Source organism: Bidens hawaiensis, unplaced genomic scaffold, assembly GCF_021521415.1.
Source record: "Bidens hawaiensis isolate Kalapana, Puna unplaced genomic scaffold, B.hawaiensis_p1.1 tig00015346_1, whole genome shotgun sequence".
Lineage (NCBI taxonomy): Eukaryota > Viridiplantae > Streptophyta > Magnoliopsida > Asterales > Asteraceae > Bidens > Bidens hawaiensis.
The window spans coordinates 171,648-194,520 of NW_027492370.1; the positions used below are offsets into that span (position 1 = coordinate 171,648).

General features: G+C 36.3%; 3 protein-coding genes and 1 pseudogene across 3 annotated transcripts; all 4 read left to right on the forward strand.

The window, feature by feature from the left end:
- The first annotated feature begins 1,022 nt into the window (after window positions 1-1,022).
- On the forward strand, window positions 1,023-2,298 carry LOC143548974 (protein SINE1 pseudogene; annotated as a pseudogene).
- Window positions 2,299-3,710: 1,412 nt separating this feature from the next.
- Window positions 3,711-6,353, forward strand: LOC143548975 (norbelladine synthase-like). The gene is made up of 2 exons (XM_077040001.1): window positions 3,711-3,969; window positions 6,031-6,353. Exons 1-2 carry the CDS (start codon window positions 3,795-3,797, stop codon window positions 6,321-6,323), a joined length of 468 nt encoding a protein of 155 aa, XP_076896116.1. The 5' UTR covers window positions 3,711-3,794; the 3' UTR covers window positions 6,324-6,353.
- Window positions 6,354-7,147: 794 nt separating this feature from the next.
- On the forward strand, window positions 7,148-14,142 carry LOC143548976 (norbelladine synthase-like). Its single transcript, XM_077040002.1, has 3 exons — window positions 7,148-7,433; window positions 10,574-10,723; window positions 13,850-14,142. Exons 1-3 carry the CDS (start codon window positions 7,259-7,261, stop codon window positions 14,140-14,142), a joined length of 618 nt encoding a protein of 205 aa, XP_076896117.1. The 5' UTR covers window positions 7,148-7,258.
- Window positions 14,143-18,117: 3,975 nt separating this feature from the next.
- On the forward strand, window positions 18,118-21,031 carry LOC143548977 (non-canonical heme oxygenase HOZ, chloroplastic-like). The gene is made up of 12 exons (XM_077040003.1): window positions 18,118-18,236; window positions 18,357-18,401; window positions 18,671-18,757; window positions 18,930-19,028; window positions 19,108-19,203; window positions 19,293-19,358; window positions 19,929-20,019; window positions 20,096-20,163; window positions 20,252-20,317; window positions 20,457-20,507; window positions 20,600-20,664; window positions 20,804-21,031. The coding sequence occupies exons 1-12, from the start codon at window positions 18,216-18,218 to the stop codon at window positions 20,859-20,861; spliced, it is 813 nt and encodes a 270-aa protein (XP_076896118.1). The 5' UTR covers window positions 18,118-18,215; the 3' UTR covers window positions 20,862-21,031.
- Window positions 21,032-22,873: the final 1,842 nt, after the last annotated feature.

A 22,873-nucleotide genomic window follows, 5' to 3' on the forward strand; every position in this document is an offset into this window, starting at 1 on the left:
GAAAATTTATAAAATCAAATATACAAATTGATAGCACTTGTACCTCTTTATTCTTCTCCTTACGATTAGATAAAGAGTCGTCGTTGGGTCAATATTTTAAATTCGGGCATGTTACGAGTTTAGAGTTTGTGGCCTAGGAGAAAGAGATTTGAGAACAAGAACAAGAAAGTCTATTGATTATATAAGAAATTGTATTTGTTGGAAAACGAAAACTGAAAACTCTAAAACTAAGGTATTTTTTAAGTACATGGGCTATTGGTTGTGATTTAACTAAAAAGTGCATAAGCCAATATTACGTTGTAGACAATGGATTTTAACTAACCTGCCATTTAACTTTCACATTGTGTATGATGTTCGTCTCTTTTTCTCTTAAAACCCCTTATGAGGGTGGTGCCCCTTAACTTCCCGTGGCGTGGCGTGGTGGGGCGCTAAATAAGGCTGTAAACGATCTTTACCAGACGAGGCCTTGCCCATGCTGGTCCGTTAAGCTATTGTCGACGGTTCACGAACACTCCAATGAACAAAAATTTGTGTATGTGTTCGTCCATTAAGATTTTGTTGGACAAACAGACAGTTCACGCCTTCACGGACACTAATAGGCAAACAAACACGCACACACTAAGAGACAAAGGAACACTAAAGAACACGCATGACCATTAATGAAACAAAACGAACATAAACGACTCTAACAGTTCATTTATTAAACAGGTGAACATAAACGAACTTCCCACAAGTTAACGCCCGTTTGTTTACAGCGCACTAGCGCATAAGTCCTATGAGGACAAGGACGTTTGCACAACGCATGTTCCTAGAAAGCTTACTTGGGGGCATAGTGGTCAAAGAACAAAAGGCGGCCGGGAGAAATTAAGACAAAGATTTGAAATAATATAGAAACCCTAAAATCAAATCTTTTACCAAAAATAAGGGGGAAATCAAATCAAATCAAATCAAATCAAATCAAATCAAATAATAATATAGTTTCATATCTCATGAAAGGTGAACTTAACTCCCAAGAACACACAGGTAATAATAATAATAATAAGCATCATCATTCTTTTTTGCTTTAGTGTTTTGATCCAATCGACACAATAGAATAGAATAGAATGGGAAGAAACTTGATCCAGATGATTAAACTTGAGTTTAATAATCTTGATAAAGATCAAGAAACCAGAAACACAGCAATGAAAACAATTAAATCACTAGTCATAGATTTGGATTTAATTTCAATCCCAATCTTTCTTGCCCAAGTTTCCGAAACCAATAAAACCCGGTTAACCGAATTCGATATCTCTCTGTATGAAGATATTGCGCGTGTTCACGGCCCGTTAATCGTCCCGTGTATTAACCAAATTATGTTGATCATCATCAAGGCGTTGAGTTCTAACCCGAGCCCGTTAAGTCTCAGTCAAGTTTGTTCTAAAGCGGTCTCCGCCATTGCACGATATGGGATCGACCCCACAACACCCGAAGCCCAAAAGCAAGACGTTATGCACTCGCTTTGTGAACCGTTATCGGATTCACTTTTGTCAAGAAACGAGAGTTTATCGTCGGGTGCAGCCCGTTGCTTAACCGGGCTTGTGGAATTGGATGATTGGCGGTTTTGTTCGAGTCAAACGGTCAATGAGGTATGTCAACGGGTGGCTGCGGGTTTGGAGGGTGACGCGCATATGGGTTTGGTCATGGCTTTGGCTAAACGGAACGGGCTCGTTGTTGAGGGTTATGCGAGGTTGTTGGTTCGGGCTGGTGTTCGGGTTTTGAATACGGGTGGTGATGGGGATTGTAGGAAGCGGTTGTCGGCTATTCGGATGGTTAATTGTTTGATGATAAGTTTGGATTATAAGTGTATAGTATCGGAATTAACGTTTGTGATTGATGAGTTTCAAAAGTTTCAACAAGGTGAAATCGTGGATGTTAACGAGGCGGTTAGTGAGGGAATACATATGGCGAAAAGAATATTGTGGAGTAATGCAGATGTGTCTTTTAAAGAAGGGTTGTTATCGGGTCAAGTGAGTAATCCTGGTTGTGTGGTTGACACGTTGGAGGCCCGAGAAGATTATGAAGATGAGTTTTCGGGTTTTTTGGTTAGAAACTCGATTAATGGTGGCTCAAGAAGTCGGACTCCGAGTCCTCAGGTGCGTATAATTTAACTATGTAAGCGGGCTGGGTAAGTGGGGTAACGGGTTAAAATTGGTTCGGGTCAAAATAGATAGTTTCTGGTGTTCGGTGGACCCGAAACATATTTTTTTCAAAATTTTGAGTTTTTAGAATTGTTTTATTTCAACACTAGTCTTTTCTTTATGGGTGTGCAAGAAACCGGAAAAACCGAAAAAACCCGAACCGAAACAAAAACCGACGGTTTGATTTTATGTTTTTGTAAAAACCGAACTAAAGGTTCGGTTTTGGTTTTGCATGTTATAAAAACCGAAAAAAACCGAACCGAACCGAATTACTAAATTTTTGTTTTTTTTATATTTTATATTATGTATTTATAAGAATTTAATACACACTTTGCATGTTTTTTTTTTATATTTTTCGGATCCAGTTGGTTTCTGCGCAGACGTCCCTCTTCAAGGTGAGTTCTGCGAGTTTAGCCTTTGCGCAGACGTCCCTGTTGAAGGTGAGTCTTGCGGGTTCAACTACGAAGGCTTCCCTCTTTGAGGTGAGTCTTGCGGGTCCAACTGGGCTCTGCTGGGACCTACCTCTTCAACAACAATCAATCATCCATTCATTTTCTTTTGTTTTCATTTCAATGTTTGAGACCACAGTTGAAAGCAACCAAATGAAATGATACGTTTATATCTCAAATAATATTTTTTTAGGACCAATTTGGCAACCAAATTTTATTATAGTCCTTTAAGTATTTAAAATTAAAATTGGACCCAATTTTACGACTATTTTCATAGAAGTAGGATCCGGTACAAATAAAATGAGCATACTAAACATACAAATACCTAGTGTAGTTAGATCATACGTAGTCAAAACTAGACACATTCAAACATTTTGCCTTATGTGACGCCTAGTCAGCTTTTGACCAATTTACAAAAAATGGGTGTGATGGAAATAATGCCCCCAAAATGTCTCTCTCCTCCCCCATGCTCTACCTCTCTCTCACGAGACTCTCAAAACTCATGCCACACCAAAGTTATGTACAAAATGACGGTACCAAAAAAATCACCCAAAACGCCGAGGGGGGAGGGCAATGTTCCCCGGCGTGTTAGCCTCAAAGCGCGTGGATATTTGCCAATTACGGATAGTCTTACAGTTTTAAACTATAGGAATTATGTTATAATAAAAAAATTGTGTAATAATAATTACTTTAGTTCAAAAGTCATATAGAGTAATCATAACTACACCAGTGTTAATATAATTTCTCTAGCTATTTGTATATTTTTCACAATAAAAATTATTTGTATTGGTTTCCAACACATGTTTATGTTACGTTTTATTTAAATAAAAAGTTACAACTTAATTTGTGATTGATTTCTTAGTGAGCAATTCCACCGGTGGAAAACCCAAAATGCAAAGGTAATTACTTCAAAGACATCAAATAATCAAAGCAAAACTTTTTTTTATTTAAACATAAAAATCTATTTATTATGACTTTAATTCTTCTTAAAAGTATAAACATTCAATATTTTCTGGCAGGCAATATTATCACCATAAATTCTTTCTCAACCACACATGAACTGAACTATCTTCAATGCATGTATCCTGATGACTTCTACAAATACCTTCAACACAACATGAACCAACCATAAACATAAACCTCATACATTATACATACAACGGTTAAAATGTTTGGATCTTTGTCGGAAGAAGTTGAAGTGAAGGTGGCAGCAGATAAAGCCTGGCAAATCTACGGCACAATCAAACTTGGAGAAATCGCGGCTAAACACATCCTTGAGAGCCTCGAAGTCATTGAAGGCGATGGTGGTGTTGGTACCGTTATCAAGGTCACATTCAAACCAGGTGCATGTTACTAATACAAGATTGATCAATTATAATATTTTTTTAACAGCTAACTCGCACACTCACTAATCAGTATTCCTTAATATACACTTTTGTCCACCATGGGACGAAAACTCTCAACCACTTAAGGAACACCACTATGTACACACGTGACACGTCCATAGCACTAGGCTACAAGACTTTTGGTATATTATTAGAGGTGGCAAATGGGTTGGGTTGGGTCGAAACGGGTCATGGGTCGGAACTGGTTAGGGTCGAAACGGGTCACTTAAAAAAGGGTTGTTATGGTTCGGGTCAGAATGGGTTAGGGTCAATAGGTTCGGGTTAGAACGGGTCAATGTTGGAACGGGTCAAACGGGTTTGGGTCAAAACTCGTTTAAGTGATTTTTCATTTCGTTTCAGCACATAACAGCTCGTTTAAGCGATTTTTCATTTCGTTTCAGCACGTAACAGCCCGTTTAAGCGTTTTTCAGTTCGTTACAGCGCGTAACAGCTCGTTTAAGCGATTTTTCAGTTCGTTACAGCACATAACAGCTCGTTTAAGCGATTTTTCATTTCGTTTCAGCACGTAACAGCCCGTTTAAGCGTTTTTCAGTTCGTTACAGCGCGTAACAGCTCGTTTAAGCGATTTTTCAGTTCGTTACAGCGCGTAACAGCTCGTTTAAGCGATTTTTCAGTTCGTTTCAGCGCGTAACACCTTGTTTAAGCGATTTTTCAGTTCGTTTCAGCGCGTAACAGCTCGTTTAAGCGATTTTTTCGGTTCGTTTCAGCGCGTAACAGCTCGTTTAAGCGATTTTTTCGGTTCGTTTCAGCGCGTAACAGCTCGTTTAAGCGATTTTTTCGGTTCGTTTCAGCGCGTAACAGCTCGTTTAAGCGATTTTTTCGGTTCGTTTCAGCGCGTAACAGCTCGTTTAAGCGATTTTTTCGGTTCGTTTCAGCGCGTAACACCTTGTTTAAGGGTTCGTTTCATCGCGTAACACCTCGTTTAAGCCATTTTTTGGTTCGTTTCATCGCGTAACACCTCGTTTAAGCGATTTTTCAGTTCGTTTCTCCACGTAACAGCTCGTTTAAGCGATTTTTCAGTTCGTTTCTGCACGTAACAGCTCGTTTAAGCGATTTTTCAGTTCGTTTCAGCACGTAACAGCTCGTTTAAGCGATTTTTCAGTTCGTTTTAGCATCTAATAGCTCGTTTAAGCGATTTTTCAGTTCGTTTCAGCACTTAGCAGCTTGCTTTAGCGATTTTTCAGTTCCTTTCATCACTTAACAGCTTGTTTCAGCATGTTTTTGTTCCGTTGTTGTCGACTTTTCAGTTTCGGTTAATTTGTCGATTTTTTTTGAACGAGGACAACGGACGAAACGTTTTAGTTTTTTTACATTTTTTGTTTTTTGTTTTATTTTTTGAGTTATGATTTTTTTATTAATTTTTTTGAATATTTTTGATGGTTTCTATTAAGATCAAAATCCCTCAAAAAAAATTCAAAAAAAACAAATAAAAAATCTTAACTCAAAATATAAACGAATAACGAAAAAAGTAAAAAAAACTAAAATATTTTCGCCGTTATCCTCGTTCATCATAAAAAAAAAAAAACCCGACAAATTAACCGAAACCGAAATGTCGACGAAAACGAATCAAAAACCTTAATCGACCCGTCTAGTGCGAAAACTCGATAGAAACCGAAACCCAACCCGTCCAGTGCTAAAACTCGTGTCGGCACGAAAGCTGATCCGAGCCGAAACCTAAACCGATGTCGTTCCAATCTAAAACCCGTTTCAACCCAAGCGTGTCACTTTTCCTTAAGACACTAACCCACATCGACCCATATAGTTAAATTTGTCAACCCATTTTGACCCAAAAATAAGAATGTGGAATTTCAAGTGACCCATTTTGACTCATTTAATTAAAACCTATGACCCAAATCAACCCATTTGAATTTTAAAACAACCCAAATTGACCCATTTGGAATGGTTTGGGTCAAGGTTGCCACCCCTATATGTTATATTTAGTTAGGTGCTAACTTAATATATTGCATTTTAAACTTTAATTGTTAAGTGATTTTTCAGAGGCTGGGCTTTCACCATACAAGGAAAAGTACACAATGGTCGATAACGATAAGATGGTGAGAGAAGCCGAGATGATAGAAGGAGGGTATTTGGATTTAGGGTTTACTCTTTATAGAGTTCGCATTGAGGTGAAGGACAACACGAGTGAGGAGACGGGTTCATTGTGCATTGTGAAAATTACACTCGAGTATGAGGTTAAGGAAGAGGCTGCTGATAACGCGTCATTTGTCACCATCGAGCCGTATGCTGTTCTTATGAAGTTCGCGAATGAACATCTCTTAAGTTCTACTTAAGGCAAAGTGTGTTTTCTTTATGTATTAGCTGTTTCAAACATTAATAATAATTAAGGTAGTTATTCACCTACGCATGTATTGCATTTCAACTTAAATAAAAACTTTCATTTAATGAGCATCTGTTAATTATCTTTTCAAGTTATTGAAGTTTGTGTTCTTCTCTTAAAATATTATTGAAGTTTTTATTCCTCTCTTAAAATATTAAAATTAAGTTATAAGTATAAAATAGGGTGGTAAATGAAACGGACGAACATTAAGGAAGTTGTACATGCCAATTTGTCAACATTTAACCATAAATCCTAAATTTGTCAATAAAAAGCGGATCTTAATTAATTTATACAACAAACAACATGAATGCTGGTTTAGCCCCCAAAACACACAACCTATTATAACACTAGTTTTGATCACAATTGTTGATACTCTTTCTATTGATTAAATGAAAGCGTACATACAATGAACAAAAGACCAGCTATTTAATAACCCAAACAAACTAACTTTAAACCCACGTTAACTTCATCCTAAAGACCTAGGATAACAAGCCCATTATCTAACCCACTAACTAAAACTTGTTAAATAAACAAACATATGATTAAATACTAAAATACTTGAACCATTGACCCATCAAGATTATCCAACAATGAATACTTAAGCGGACATGTTTTATAGTTAAAATATACTTTTGCAATAAATAAAAAGTTTACCTAGTAAACGGAAATATATTAAACCATGTTTTTAATTCATCGGAAAATAAAGCATAACTTATTTATTTAAACATAAAAGAGCTATCATTATATGACTTTTATCACTTATGAATCAACCACACATGAACTATCTTCTCTGGACGTTGATGTCTTCTACATATACCCTCAATTTACAAGATGAACCAAGCATAAACATAACTAAAAGTCTAAAACCTCATACATACGACCGTTAAAATGTTTGGGTCTTTGTCAGAAGAAGTGGAAGTGAAGGTGTCAGCAGACAAAGCGTGGCAGCTCTATGGCTCGATCAAACTTGGAGAGATCGCCGCTAAACACACCCTAGAGAGCATCGACGTCCTTGAAGGTGATGGCGGTGTTGGTACCATCATCAAGGTCTATTTTAAACCAGGTGATGCAATATTTCAAATGCTTCTATATGGTGTTTTGTTGATATGTTTATGTATTAGTGAATCTTAACAAGTTATTTGGGATATACTTTTAAGAATAATAAGGGTACAATGTGATCTAAATGAGAGATAAATAAGAGAGCTGACTTTTGTGTGGGGGGGGGGGGGTGATTGTGTTTTTAGGATGACTCGGTGGTGGTGAGGATGTTGGTCAATTAAAGATGTAAACTCGGTTTTAAGATCTATTTTTGTGAATGCTCTTATACGCACATGACGACTAACCTTGGAGGATGTGCACCCATTTCCTCTCATTTCAATATTGTTAAGAATTTTAGAATAATATAATCATGTGCTCTTATGAATTGCGGTTTTTCAAGAAATTGTTTGTGATTGTGTAGAGTCTAGGATGCCATATTGTAAAGAAAAGTTCACAATGATCGACAATGATAATATGGTGAGAGAAGCAGAGATCATAGAAGGAGGACTTTTGGATTTTGGATTCACACTTTATAGAATTCGTATTGAGGTTAAGGACAATGTGTAACATCCTAAATTTTATAATATTAAATAAAGAAATATTTCGTTGAATGGTCGGGCATTTAATAATATTAGTTAATATTAAACAAGAAATGATCATGGACTTGGATTCAATTGAGATAGATTAAGGGTAATGGGCCTTAGGTCCATGGGCTTTAAGAAGTATAAATATTCCCTTAAACCATCCTTAAACCCTAAATCTTCATTCTTCCATCCAAATCCCTACACATTCAAAAACACACACACCCCTACACCATAAACCTTCGGCCGAGAGTGAAGGTGAGATCCGAGCCACACAAGCATCGATTCTGGATATATTCTCGTGATACAAGATAGATTCGAGGCCTAATTTTCGTAACCAAGCTATGCCGTAACCTTCAAACACGTTAAAGGTATGTTCTCCTTGTTAAAGTTTACGTTTTCATGAACGGTTAGTCTTGAGACTTAAACCCATAGTAGATCGGGCCTAAACTAGTATTAAAGTGGCAAACTTGATGTTAAAATGGACCTAACGAATCTGCGATTATGAGCGGCCCGATAAAGAAAACCTTATTGAACGTTTTAAGCCTAAAGGTCCAAACTTTACGTGTTTTCGGGTCAAACCTTATCCAAAAACGACCATAGGAATGATCGCGGGTTAGTCAAATACCATACCCATGGATTTCTCGGTAAAACGATAAGGATTTTGGGGATTAAAGATGAACAGCGGCGGCTGCTGACAACTTCGCCTACAAGCGAACTTCGCCTGCAAGCAAGTTCGCTTGTAAGCAAGTTCGCCTAGCTGATAATTTCGCCTAAGGCCAAGTTCGCCTAGCTGATAACTTCGCCTAAGGCCAAGTTCGCCTAGCTGATAACTTCACCTAAGGCCAAGTTCGCCTAGCTGATAACTTCGCCTAAGGCCAAGTTCGCCTACCTGATAACTTCGCCTAAGGCCAAGTTCGCCTAACTGATAACTTCGCCTGGTGATAAGTTCGCCCATGATAACTTCGCCTGGCATATGTTCGCCTAGGGTTAACTTCGCCGATCACTAACTTCGCCTATGCTTAAGTTCGCCTAATGTTAAGTTCGCTTATTGTTAAGTTCGCTTAATGATAAGTTCGCTGGAGTTAGAAAATGAGAAAATAAATTAAAAACCTAATGAAAAATGTGTTAAGACAGTTCGCTGGAGTTCGCTCGACCCCAACCAGGGGCTCTGCCCCTTGGACCCTGCTAGGGGCTGCCGCCCCTAGACCCCGCTGCCAGGGGCGCTGCCCCCGGACCCCCGTTCGTTGTGGGTTATATAAAGATAGAAATACAACATGAGTATTAGTAGTTAATTGATACATGTAAATATTATACAGTTAGTCGTGCACAGCTCAAGAAGGGAATAACGATTAACGGATAGCGTAACAGGATTCAGGTGAGTTTCTAGCCCCACTTCTTTGTTATGTTTTCGGGGCTGTGTGCATACTCGATGTGATAGTTAATACACTTATCTTAAGTGGTAAGTGTATGCCCTGTATGATTTATGTATGATGATTGCTTGACGGTGCGTGAAAGATCTTCGGATATTGCATGAACCGTCAGGTGGTAGTATGAATATATGATGTATGCATAATGTATGTATGTTATGATGATGGTACGTGACCGCTCTTCGGAGATTGCACGTATTGTCAAGGAAAGTATGTATGAACAGGTACGGTACAGTTACACGAAACAAAGGGACCAGACCCTTATAATATCTGTGATGTTGAGGACCAGACCCTAATAATATCTGTGATGTTATGGACCAGACCCTTATAATATCTGTGATGTTAGGGACCAGACCCTTATAATATCTATGATGTTGGGGACCAGACCCTAATAATATCTGTGATGTTAGGGACCAGACCCTTATAATATCTGTGATGTCAGGGACCAGACCCTTATAATATCTGTGAGGTTATAGGGCGAAAGGCTCTTTAAAACGTATGATTATGTATCTAAAGAAAGTATGAAGGTAAGAATGAAAGTATATGCACTTATGTGTGTATGAAAGAAAGTTAAGAGGTTAAGTATGAAATGTAAGAAGGTGTTGTATGATTATGTGATTAACTAGAACTCACTCAGCGTAGTTGACTTTTAGTATGCACGCAGGTGAGTAGAATGAGGCAGGTAGCTTGAAGAGGACACATGGCAGAGTTGGACGAAGCTGGCATCTGAAGATTTCGCTATGATGTTTTATTTTAAAAGACTATGTTTTGTTTTTAAATGACTATGAATGCTCGATAAGACAAGAATTATGGTTATGGAATGTAATAGTTTGAATGTTTTTAATGTTCCGCAAATGTTTTAATTAACTTTGATATTTAGAACTGCGTTTATGAGTAAATCCAACACGAAAGTAGGGCTACCGGTAACGGGGCCTTACACAATGCAAATGACAAGACGGGTCATCATGTGTTGCGAAGATAACAGTTGAATATGAGGTTAAGGAAGAGGCTGTTGACAACACATCAATTGTTACCATTGAGCCATTTGTTGTTCTTATGAAGATCGCAAACGAACATCTCTTAAATTCTAGTTAAGTCAGAACAAAGTTTTAATTGTACGCTAGATAAAATGTTTGGATCTTTGTCGGAAGAAGTTGAAGTGAAGGTGGCAGCAGACAAAGCGTGGCAGCTCTACGGTACCATCAAACTTCCAGATTTCGCGGCTAAACACACCTTTGAGAGACTCGACATCATTGAAGGCGATGGCGGTGCTGGTACCATCGTTAAGGTCACTTTCAAACCTGGTACTAACACTTCCATGATGTTTTGTTCATTTGTTGACTATCTTGTTTTGTTTGTTAGGCTATTTATGTTAGAGGGCTTACAAAATGGGGTTTTTTGACACGTGGCAAAAATGGGTAATATGTAGCCTCGGGGCGGTGTTGTAGCCCCAAAATCGCCCCTCCCACCCATAACTGATAGTCACGTCATCATCACTCTTCACCAAGCAGGCGAGAAATACCCCCCCCCCCACGTCTTTATCGCCCGTTTTGTCGCCCTGGGGGCGGTGTTCACGCCCCTTTTTGCCTCTTATCGCCCAGATTTGTAGCTCACTACACATACTTATGATTTATGTTTTCATCATCGGATTGTCCGGTCTACTTGTCGGACCATATTTTGAATCGAATGTCATAGTTAGAAAATATATAAATAATTGAAGTTATATATTTATCTAGCTAGTTCAAAACAAAATATGAAAATATTTTATGTTTTGGTGTGAATTTGTAATTTAAATAAATATGAAGGCTTAAATAAATAAAATATAGAGAGTATTTAATTATCACAAAATCAGATTTTGAAAAAAAAAATGAATGATGAGTTTATAGGTGACGATGATGTATTACCGGTCAAAGGGGAGTCTGTTGGTGCATTTTGTAACCGTCGCTATGCAATTCTGATCAGCGGAAACAATGTACGAAGTTAGGACAACTTCGCCATAGGCGAAGTTAGAACAACTTCGCCAAAGGCGAAGTTGTAACAACTTCTGCCATAGGCGAAGTTAGAACAACTTCGCTTTAGGCGAAGTTCTGATGATCTTCTGTGTTTGTTAGAATTGAGAGCAACGGTCAAAGGGGAGTCTGTTGGTGCATTTTGTGACAACTTCGCCATCAGCGGAAACGATGTACGAAGTTAGGACAACTTCGCCGTAGGCGAAGTTGTAACAACTTCTGCCGTAGGCGAAGTTAAGAACAACTTCGCCTACTGGCCCAAGCCCAAGCCCGCGAAGTTGTTTCGATATATATATACGTGTCTTGTTTAGGTTTGAGTATCCAGAAAAGTTAGAGTGTGTTTTGTGTAGTTCAATTGTCTAGAGAGAAACCGAGAGGGAGAGTCGTGTGGGACGGCCCGAGGTAGAGCTCACCTCGGGTCGGCCGTCATTTGTTTTCGTGTTTGGTATGTAATGTGTTTCGGTTATTATATAAATGATCTGCAGATGTGTTTATCTCATTCGTGTGTTTGTTCGTGTATGTGTTTGTGTGTAATCGTGTTCTTCGTCTTCTACACCATAAACGGGTCTAGGAGGATTCCGCACTCCTAGACATCGTGCGGATCTCGTATCGATCGGCGACGCCCCGGGGCGAAGTTATGGACAGGCGAAGTTAAGGAGGGGCGAAGTTGACTTTAGGCGAAGTTAAAAAAAAAAAAAAAAGAGTTTTCGTCTGTATGGCCAGGTGTACACTATTATTGTGAGACCGAAGACGTTGTTCTGTCAACGAGTGAAACTTGTTATCTCTTGGTCTTACGTGTGAACAAATACGTGTCAACTCTGGATATGGAGTTGGGTTGTGAATGGGATATTGATTGAAACTGGATATTGACACATATTTGGGTGTTTGTGGGCAAATGAAATAGTTGTTGTTCGAGGTTGACCAACTGAAGAAAGTCAAATTGAACTGAAGGTTTTCGTCATTACTGGATTGCGGTCAGAGCATATTATTTATGTTATTTTCAAGGCGTTCGAGAATTGGATCCTGAAACGTGATGCTTATTTATTAAAGTGAAAATTTTGGAACAAGTTGGATTTAATCGGGAATTAAAGTGTTTATGTTCTTGATCGTTATCCCTGGTGATTGAAGATGCTTCAGATTAATTAATGGTCATGTGTGTTAAATTCTGTCAAGGTGGTTTTGTGATGAAATTGATCACTTGATGTTGAGTAGTTGAAGATTAAACCTTATCGTATGCCGACGTGTTGGTGAAGTTGTGGAGGGAGCTCAACTTCACGTGTTGGTGAAGTTAGAAGAACTTCACGTGTTGGTGAAGTCAGAAGGACTTCACGTGATTGGTTGAGATGATCAATTAGGCACGAGGATGCATGCATTTCAAAGACCTCAATCTATATAGTCGGAGAAGCTTACACTGAAGGGGAGATCTGATACGGAAGACGCTGGGTGATTGGTAGATTTGTGAAGCTACAAGACAGTTTCAGACATGGCTGATTGAAGAGCAAACAGAAGATCATCAGTTAAGAGAGAGTCTGTTGGTGCATGTTTTGTAACAGATGATCTTTTGTGTTTGTTAGAATTGAGAGCAACGGTCAAAGGGGAGTCTGTTGGTGCATTTTGTGACCATCGCTATGCAATTCTAATCAGCGGAAACGATGTACGAAGTTAGGACAACTTCGCCATAGGCGAAGTTAGAACAACTTCGCCATAGGCGAAGTTGTAACAACTTCTGCCATAGGCGAAGTTAGAACAACTTCGCCTACAGGCCCAAGCCCGTGAAGTTGTTTATATATATATATATATATATATGTGTCTTGGTTAGGTTTGGGTATCCAGAAAAGTTAGAGTGTGTTTTGTGTAGTTCAATTGTCTAGAGAGAAACCGAGAGGGAGAGTCGTGTGGGACGGCCCGAGGTAGAGCTCACCTCGGGTCGGCCGTCATTTGTTTTCGTGTTTGGTATGTAATGTGTTTCGGTTATTATATAAATGATCTGCAGATGTATTTATCTCATTCGTGTGTTTGTTCGTGTGTTTGAATGTGTGTAATCGTGTTCTTCGTCTTCTACACCATTAAACGAGTCTAGGAGGATTCCGCACTCCTAGACATCGTGCGGATCTCGTATCGATCGGCGACGCCCCGCGGGGGACTTACACGAACCCAGCGTGATTCACTTGGTTCGACATTCCCACAAGTAGCCACACCATTTCAACTAACGAACGGTTAAGAAGCTTAATTATGTAATATTAGAAACCCATAATCAAATGGTCTAGTTGTAAGATGTTTGTCCCTTCAGATGTGAGGTGATGCGATTAAATCCTTGTAAGTACAAGATTAGGGGATTTTAGTCTTTTAGGTGGAAAATTTTGTTCAATTATTTTATATTAGATATTACGGGTTTTCAAAACTTTGCTAGTGCATGTGTAGAGTTTGGGATTCCATATTGCATGGAAAAGTACACGATGGTCGACAATGATAAGATGGTGAAGGAAGTAGAGATCATAGAAGGAGGATTTCTGGATTTTGGGTTTACGCTTTATAGAGTTCGCATTGAGGTGCAGAACAACGTGAACGATGATACGGGTTCATCTTGTGTTGTGAAAATGACAATTGAGTACGAGGTTAAGGAAGAAGCCATTGATAATGCATCACTTACCACCATTGAACCGTTTGTTGTTCTTATGAAGATCGCGAATGAACATCTCTTAAATTCCGCTTAATTAAAAAAAATGTTTTACTTATCTAGTGTTGTCAAATATTAATAAAGATGTTTATTCACCCATGTGTAACGTATTACATGACAACGTAGCGCTAGTCCCGACGATAGTGTCTCCGTTGTAAGGAGGTGCGGACATATTGGAGAGGTCCAAGATCAAATCTTGGTGTTATGCAATTTATTTTGTGACATGTGATTTATCTCACTCATGTTGATTGTGGGACCATTCGATGAAAGGCATCTAATATATGATGACGTGGACAGTCTACATGATAGCATAAAAGTTATAAAAAACAAATATAAATATAAATAGTTATATAAAGATAGTATTAAAAATAACAAACAAGAGGCTAGCACGTCGTTGATGATGTGTTAAGAAGTCTGATTGCCGATGTGTTAGGAAGTCTAACTCATCTCCGACGATGCGTTAGGAAGTCTAACGCATCTTTGACGATGTGTTAAAGATAGACTTCCTAATGCATTGTCGGAGATGAGTTAGAGAGGGACATTTTTGGATTTCTAAAATTTGAGGATATTTTTGAAACATCTTCCCAAAATAAGTCTAATTTGAGAATTTTTCCTTAATTAAATTCTGATGAATAAAATACTTTTTAAAAATCATAAATAAATTTAATATTATTTTCCATATAGACAAATGAAAAGATATGATAATCAACAAATCTATATGATGAGTAGATATCTAGAAGGAAAAAAAAGGTGTATCAAATCACAGAAACAAATAAACAAAACATAACAACTAACGAAATATTCCACGAACTCACATCATCACAAATTCACAATCGTACGTGGAGTCGTTGATACGTTCCCACGTTCACCATGCATCCATGAACTCAACTTCCATGTTTATAATTCTTAGTTGTTTTGGGTTCAATTCTACAAATAGGCATTAGTGAATTTATTAAAGAAAAGGTACCTTGTTACAACAACATAACTTTTTTGTATTTTTTTAGTATATAACTGTGAAACGTTTTCTATCTACGTTTTGATTTTTATAAATAACCTGTCACAAGTTATATATATTTGTTTGTTTATATTCAGTCAACTTTAAAAGTTGATGATTTGTTAAAAGTGGTGGTATTGGATATTTATTTTAATTACATTAATATAGGTTTAAGTCTCATAAATTACATAATAAGTTGTATTAAAAGTAAATTTGAAAAAAACAACTTCATTAAAAAAAGACGTTTACAATTGTATTGCAACCCCATGTAATTTATGCATATGTTTTATCCGTTTATAACTATTTGTATGTTAATTTGGTTGAATTCACACATACATCACTCAATATTAGTTAGCTTTTCACTCCATTGAGTGCATTTGAAATTAATTAAATAATTACATCAATTGATCTTCTAATCCGGTAAATAATGTGGAATGACAGTTAAGACTTAAGGTCTTATATTTAAAATCTGACTAAAAAAAGTTTTTTTTTATACTGATGAGTTTCCTTCTTGATTGTGTTCCTAGTTGAGTCATGCATGAATCGTCAAAATCAGTATGGATTTTTTATATTACACATACAGAGAGTTCACTCGAGTATCGTCATCCAAACACCGTGAAAAAATAATTTAATATTAAACGTTTATGCGCCAAAAAAGATAAATTAAAAAGAAAACAAACAACTTCCATGGTCACGTCCTATCACTTTTCGAAAATAAATGGTGGCGGTTTTTGTGACATCACCCAATTTATACCAATAAATTCATTCAGCCCTATATATAATAAAATCTCATCTCAGATCATCAAATTCACCACAAATCCGATCAACGATGGTGGTTAACAGTCCACTGGTGGTGGCAGTGGCCAATCTCTCAGCCGATATTTGCCAATACGTAGCTTGTAATCCTGAACGTGTAAGCAGCCAACACGCTCTTTATCTCCTCTTCTGCTTCCCGTTTCAACAGTTACGCCGATTTGCAGTTTGCTTGTGGACCTTCTTCTGCTTTCCGCCTAATTTCAACAGTTTTTATTCGTCTTCTTCTTCGTCGTCTTCGTATTCGTCAGATGAAGATTCACACGCTGATTGATTGATGAATATTCGTTATCCGGTGTACGATCTCTTTTAATATTAATGTTTAGTTTCGTAAAATTATGATATGTAGACTTTAATTTGTGTTGTAATGAATGATCATTTTGGTGTTTATTGGTTGTTATTTACGTTTTTGTTTATTTTAAAAGTTGTATGGATCTTATCTTCTGTCTGGCATGAGTCTTTGATCGTCAAGTGTAATGACAATAATTTTTTACAAAGATGAAGATTTTTAGTATGTGTGCATTTAATCCATGACGATATTTAAATTTTGAGTGGAAAAGTAGAACGACTTAAAAGAATAGTACACATGCATTAAAACACTACCATTTATTGCACATGCACGAATGTATTCCACACTACCAACCTACATCTCACATTTTACCGATTTACATCTCACTTACGGATTTATCAGGCATTGGTGCTACCTGAACAAATTTATTGTTCGGATTCTACTTTCGAGGTTGCATAACCTATTTCCTTAACCGAGTTGATCAGGACACTTTTGCTGATTTACCCATTGAAAGTATACATGCGTAGGACATGGTTGCATAACCGTCTAGTGTATTATAGTTGAAGCAAAACATGCATGTAAAAGGCCTAGTTGGAATAATTTCGACTAGGTGATATATTTTTATCATTATGAAAATGAGATAAACATTAAAATAAATGGTTTATTAAAATAGTTATCCGCTTTTTTTGTTACAAAAAAATAGCAAGATGAAATAGGTGTTAGTAGTGACGAAACCAAAAACTTTTACATAGAGAGTCCATACATATGACATTGGTGTTACTACAGTGTTATAAGAAGTAACATTTTGAAGTGTGTTTTTAGTCTTTAACAAATATGATGTTAAACAAAGTAGCCATGAATGTTCAAAGTTGGGTAGTATTGGTGGAATTTAGTTAGGCCGGTTATGTGATAGTCAAATAGTGAGATTGGTACATAAAGAATGTTTTTGATTATCAGCTTACAACCAATTGACGCTTTAGATATATATCTGAAGAGAACTTTGAAATTCTAATAATCAAATATATGACAAATGAGATCAATTGTCCATAACAAATTGTGTCAGGGGATATATTAGAATCAGGCCAGTATTCACAATCTCAGTTATATATCCAGTCTCATGGTCAAATACCCGTATGAAAGTTGATCCATTGTAATTTAAACCTTTTTATAAATTGAATGGGTAAACTTGTCATAAATTAAAAGTTTATTGGATTTTAATAATTCATATTGACTGATATTGGCCGATAATAATTCTTATTCATTGTATCGCCACGGTGGTCTCAAATTTAAAAGAGTTGACCCCCAATGGTCCCCGTTAAAAAGTACTTAACAACATTATACTTTTTTCCCGAATTTCAAACCAATGGTTTAGTGTTTTTAATCGAAAGGAGGATACGAGTCTTTTGATGTAAAACCTAGTTCGAAACGATGCTCCAAAACGACAAAACAATGCTACAATTCGGGTGTTTGAACTTTCAATTAACAAAAATCAAGTCATTTGGATCATCGTTTCGAGTTAAGGTTTACATCAATCGACCCGACCCGTATCCTCTTTCCGATAAAAATCTAAAATATTAGCTTGAAATTCAGAAAAAAAAAAATACTCCGTACAACACCGTTAAATTATTTTTAACGGGGTCATTGAAGCCCAACTTTTTTGAATATGAGACCGCCGACAACACCGTTAAATTATTTTTTAACGGGGTCATTGAAGCCAACCTTTTTTAAATATGAGACCGCCGACAACACCGTTAAATTATTTTTCAACGGGTTCATTGAAGCCCAACTTTTTTAAATATGAGACCGCCGATAACGACAAGGTGAATAGAGCTTATTATCGGTAATACCAGTTGACAGGGATAATTAACATCTAATAAACTTAATTTAATATACTCATCCTACGGCAGCTTCGGTTTGACAAGTCGGTTGCTTTTAATTAATCCAAAAAAAGGCCGAAACCGTTGCGACTTGGTCCAAATACTCATCCATCTCACGATCGCCGTCGTCTTTCGCCATGACCTCAGTTCCTTCTCAGGTAACTTGCTTATTTTCATAATCTCTTCAATCGAATTAGGTCCTTCTTAATAATTACTAGTTGTAAATATTCAAAAGTATCGTCAAGCTACGCATGTTTTCTAACCGTTTGATTTACTAGAGTGATGCTGTTGATGAAGTATTTCAGCTGATCGAAGCTCATCAGGTACTTTTGGTACCTAATTTTTTCTCTAGTATGTGTTTGTATCAAGTTTATCCTAATTATAAACTAATTATCTTCCTCATGATATATATTATTACAACAATTTACATAATCCTCAGTGACTTTAGACTAGCATTAAAATATCATTACAGAGTGTTTATTACTTTATTCATATTATATATCATTAGGAAGATAATTAGGCATACTAATTACTAATTTAGTTATGTTTATTGTGAATTTTATTTCAGTTAGGGTTTTGTTTGTTATTGTAGGAAAAGGTTACTGGACTGCCTCCAGTTGAGGAAGTCAAGACTATCCTTTATCACAGCACTCATGGCGTGCTTTCTACCTTCTCTCAGGTTCTTCTTCAAATTTTTTATTCGTAACTCATCAACTTAAAAAATAATTATTTCTAGAGTTTATTATTAACATAAGTATTAGCAAATAGTGAAACAGATAATCACTCTGTTGCAGTCATTAGATATTCTACTTGACAGATAATAGATTCACGTTTATTGATGAACTTTGTAGAAGCATGAGGGTTATCCATCAGGATCAATGGTTGATTTTGCCTGTGATGATAACGGATTTCCAATATTAGCAGTCAGTAATTTGGCAATTCATACAAAGGTTTGTATAGACAATTGAATTTTAGTCTCATTACGTTTGCTTTAATAACTTATTAGTGTAAGTTTTGGTATTTTTACAGGACCTCCTTGCTAACCCTAAATGTTCATTACTTATTGCTAAAGATCCAGAAGATAGAGCAGACTTAATTATAACTCTATATGGTGATGCGGTTTCTGTGAGTAATCATTTGGTTATTTTGTTTAATGAGTTTGTGTTAAATATGTCATTTGATTTTAGTATTCATAAGTTTTTCAAATTATGTAGGTTCTTGAAAATGAGAGAGATGTGGTTCGTACAACATATTTGGCTAGACATCCCGATGCAGTTTGGGTAACGTTTGTTGTTGACTGAATGTAGGCCGGGAAACGAACCGAATGAACACGAATGAACATGTTCATGTTCGTTCGCTTAACTTTAACCTAACAAACTCTCGAACACGAACACTTAAATGAACGACATTTTCTTGTTCGGTGTTCGTTTATGTTCGTTTATGTTCGTTCATTAACACTATAGACTAACGGCTCACGAAAGAATGTAACTGAACGTAGATGAGCGGACGTAACTGTGCTAAAATTAGTTAAAAGTAACGTGAAGAACCATGTGTTGGGCCAAAAAGTTGTTAAAACTATGCTGAGTTGTAATGGGCCAAAAAGTTTCAATGAATGTTTTAACGAACGAACTTAAACAAATGAACTTAACTAATTTAAATGAACGAACGTAAAAGAACATAAATGAACAGGCGAGACATGTGTTAATGTTCGTTCGTTTAACTAAATGAACAATTTTTTTGTTCATGTCTGTTCGTTTATTTATGAAGGGATTAAAAGTTAGCTTCTTTGCTGCTCCCATATTTGTATTCTTATGCCTTTAGTTTGATTATGTCACTTTGTTATGATGAAGGTTGACTTTGATGACTTTATATTTTTACGCATTGAACCAAAAGTCGTACGCTTCGTTTCTGGTGTTGCTACATCTTTATTTCAGTCAGAAGGTTTATTTTTTTATAAATTGTTTTAAGTGTTTAAAGCTTGTTTTCAAGTGAGAGTTATATTGTTGCGTTTATTCAGAGTTCATCAACAGTGAGTTTAGAGAAGCAAAGGTGGATCAAATATATCAGTTTTCTAAACCTATAACGGTATTATTATTTTCTGCTTTTTTGTTCTATATTTTGTTTTTTATCTTTTTGATTTTTTTCATTGAACACTTATTATGTTTCAATGCAGTCACACATGAATAAAGATCATGCAAATGATACAAAACTCATAGTTCAACACTCGACATCAGTTCCCGTAATTTCTAATCCTTAGTTGCTTACATCATACGCATTTTCTCATTTTCAATAACAAAATAAAGTTACATTATTACAAATTTATACGTTTAGCTTCAAGAGAATTACAAATTTAAAATTACATTATTACAAATCTGTAGGTGGACTTTGCAAACATGTTAGATGTCGATAGCCTCGGCTTCAATGTAAAGGTGAATAATATCTTTTAAACTATGCATACATGATACATCTTGAAATATGATTTTTAATCTTTTTACCATTTGTTTTTTTATCTTTATGGTAGGCTGGTTATAAAGATAAAAGCTTTAAACTTCGGGTTGCTTTCCCTAGACGTGCGGAAGAAAGAAAGTAAGTTATGAAAATTTTCTCGTTTCTTTATTCCGTTTTAGTATTTTTCATCTTTTGTGACTGTTACTTTATACTATGCAAAGATAAGTTATATTTTCATCGGATTATTCAAGTTTCATGTTAATTTATGAACTTGTAGGGACGTAAAGATGCTCATAATTGAAATGCTTCAAGCTGCTAAGTCTCGGATGGGTTGATCGCGCTAAGTTAAAGTGAAAGAAGTTTAAAGTTGATTTTAATCATGGATTTAATGCTGCTTAAAGTTACATGATTGATAATATTGTATTATGTGTATCCTATATGCCCTCTAATTGAAAATGAAATGTTAAAAATAAGGTTTAAAAGGTTAAACTACAAATCCGAGCTATAGTTTAGATTTAGCTTTGTCTCATCTAGGCGAACCTGGACTGCATATAAAGACTATTTTCCCTGTACTTGAAACAAATTCCGCATATCAACCGTCGTTAAATTTAGTTTTCACACCAATTATGTTTTCATCGCCTTTTGTTTACAGTGTTCACTTTCGGAGTAAATGCCATCATACTTTAAGCTGAAATTGAACACACAACCTTTCATAAATTACATTGTTAAAAATGCTAACTTTGATGTGTTACATGATTTAGTTTGGCCACTATTGTATTCTGAATTCACTTGCTCGTATAAGTTATTTTTACATATAAGTAAACTTTTCACTCTTAATCTTTGCAAATTTTGATCATAGGCATATTTTCCCCTTAGCATATGACCAACTCACCTTTAAATCCATCATTTTGATCAAAGTATATTTGGTTTACCCCCAAATTAGTGTTTTATGAAATATTTGGTGGTTGTTTTAGACACTTCAAGCCATTGTTATAGTTAAGGGGTTGTTTGACAATCTTGTGCTGAATCATGAAGAGGTCTAATTAATTTAGAGGTAGTCTCTTAATCATTTAGCCCTTTTGTATAATTGCATTGATAAAAAAATGCTAAATTTGTTGTGTTACATGTTTTAGTTTGACCACTGTTCTATTATGAATTCACTTGTCATACAACCTAATTTTACATATAAGTAAACTTTTCACTCTTAATTCTTTGCAAATTTTGATCATATGCATACTTTCCCCTTAACATATGACCAACTCACCTTTAAATCCATCTTTTTGATCAAATTATATTTGATGCATCACCTGATTAGTGTTTTTTAGAAAACATTTTAAGGAGTTGTTTTGACAATTTTGTGTTGAGCATGTTTCTGAAATTTACCCACTAATAGACTCTATAAACCGTTAAGTGGTGTTTTTTTAGTAAACCATATACACTATACTCTCTACCAAATAAAACAGACCCTGAGATTCAAATCAATTTAACTAAAAATGACGTTTTTTCTTCAAAAAATCTCTTTCATCATCTTGATACTTGGATGATATTTCCTCACAAAACTACTTTAGCAAGAGGGAACCTTTACGTAATGTCATAACTACTAAGTTGTTCTTATGTTATTAGGAAGGCTTTGATTATTCACACATGGTGTATGGTAACCTAGAAAAAATTGACGGCACATACACAAAGTGTGTATGAATATAACATCGCTTATTAATAACAATAACAATTATACATCATGTGCCAACTTATAAAAAAATCACGTTAAAAACATAGAAAAAAAACTTATAACAATAACTTTAAAAAATATACACCATGTGCCAACTTTTATAACAAAATTTAAACGTCAATTTCCATAACTTCCAAGCTCTTAAAATATCTAACCCCAAGTTATCAAAAGTCGAAACTACCCTTTGGTAAAGCCCAAGTAGAACCCCATAACACGTATCACAAGTAGGATTCAATCGTCTTTTCACTCAATTTAAAATTCAAAAAACATCTTTCTCCACACAATCATTAATTCCCTTTTCCTTTTCTTTCAATAAATGAGTGGAGCCCACGTAAAAGCCGATCCAACCGTTGGCCACAGCTGTCGGTCAGGCCCACATAAACACCCTGTCCACACTCGGGCAGTCTGGTCAGCACACTCCACTCACCTCTATATTAACCCTAACCCTAACCCCCAAATTCACAATACCACCAATTCAAATTAAACCAATGGAATCAATGAAGATGATGAACCTTTTCGCCGCCGTTGCTGTAATGTTCATGGCCGTTGCCGCCGTGAGCAATGTGGCAGCTCAAGAAGCTCCGGCAGCTGCACCTGGTCCGGCATCAGACGCCGGTG

Excerpts from the sequence above, each read along its gene's own strand:
- LOC143548976 (XM_077040002.1), top strand. The coding sequence starts at position 7,259 with ATGTTTGGGTCTTTGTCAGAAGAAGTGGAAGTGAAGGTGTCAGCAGAC. Across the intron at positions 7,434-10,573 it reads CAAGGTCTATTTTAAACCAG|TTGAAGTGAAGGTGGCAGCA; the intron begins GTGATGCAATAT and ends TGTCGGAAGAAG. Across the intron at positions 10,724-13,849 it reads TAAGGTCACTTTCAAACCTG|AGTTTGGGATTCCATATTGC; the intron begins GTACTAACACTT and ends GTGCATGTGTAG.
- LOC143548977 (XM_077040003.1), top strand. The coding sequence starts at position 18,216 with ATGACCTCAGTTCCTTCTCAG. Across the intron at positions 18,758-18,929 it reads TGCTTTCTACCTTCTCTCAG|AAGCATGAGGGTTATCCATC; the intron begins GTTCTTCTTCAA and ends TGAACTTTGTAG. Across the intron at positions 20,318-20,456 it reads AACACTCGACATCAGTTCCC|GTGGACTTTGCAAACATGTT; the intron begins GTAATTTCTAAT and ends ACAAATCTGTAG.
- LOC143548975 (XM_077040001.1), top strand. The coding sequence starts at position 3,795 with ATGTTTGGATCTTTGTCGGAAGAAGTTGAAGTGAAGGTGGCAGCAGAT. Across the intron at positions 3,970-6,030 it reads CAAGGTCACATTCAAACCAG|AGGCTGGGCTTTCACCATAC; the intron begins GTGCATGTTACT and ends GTGATTTTTCAG.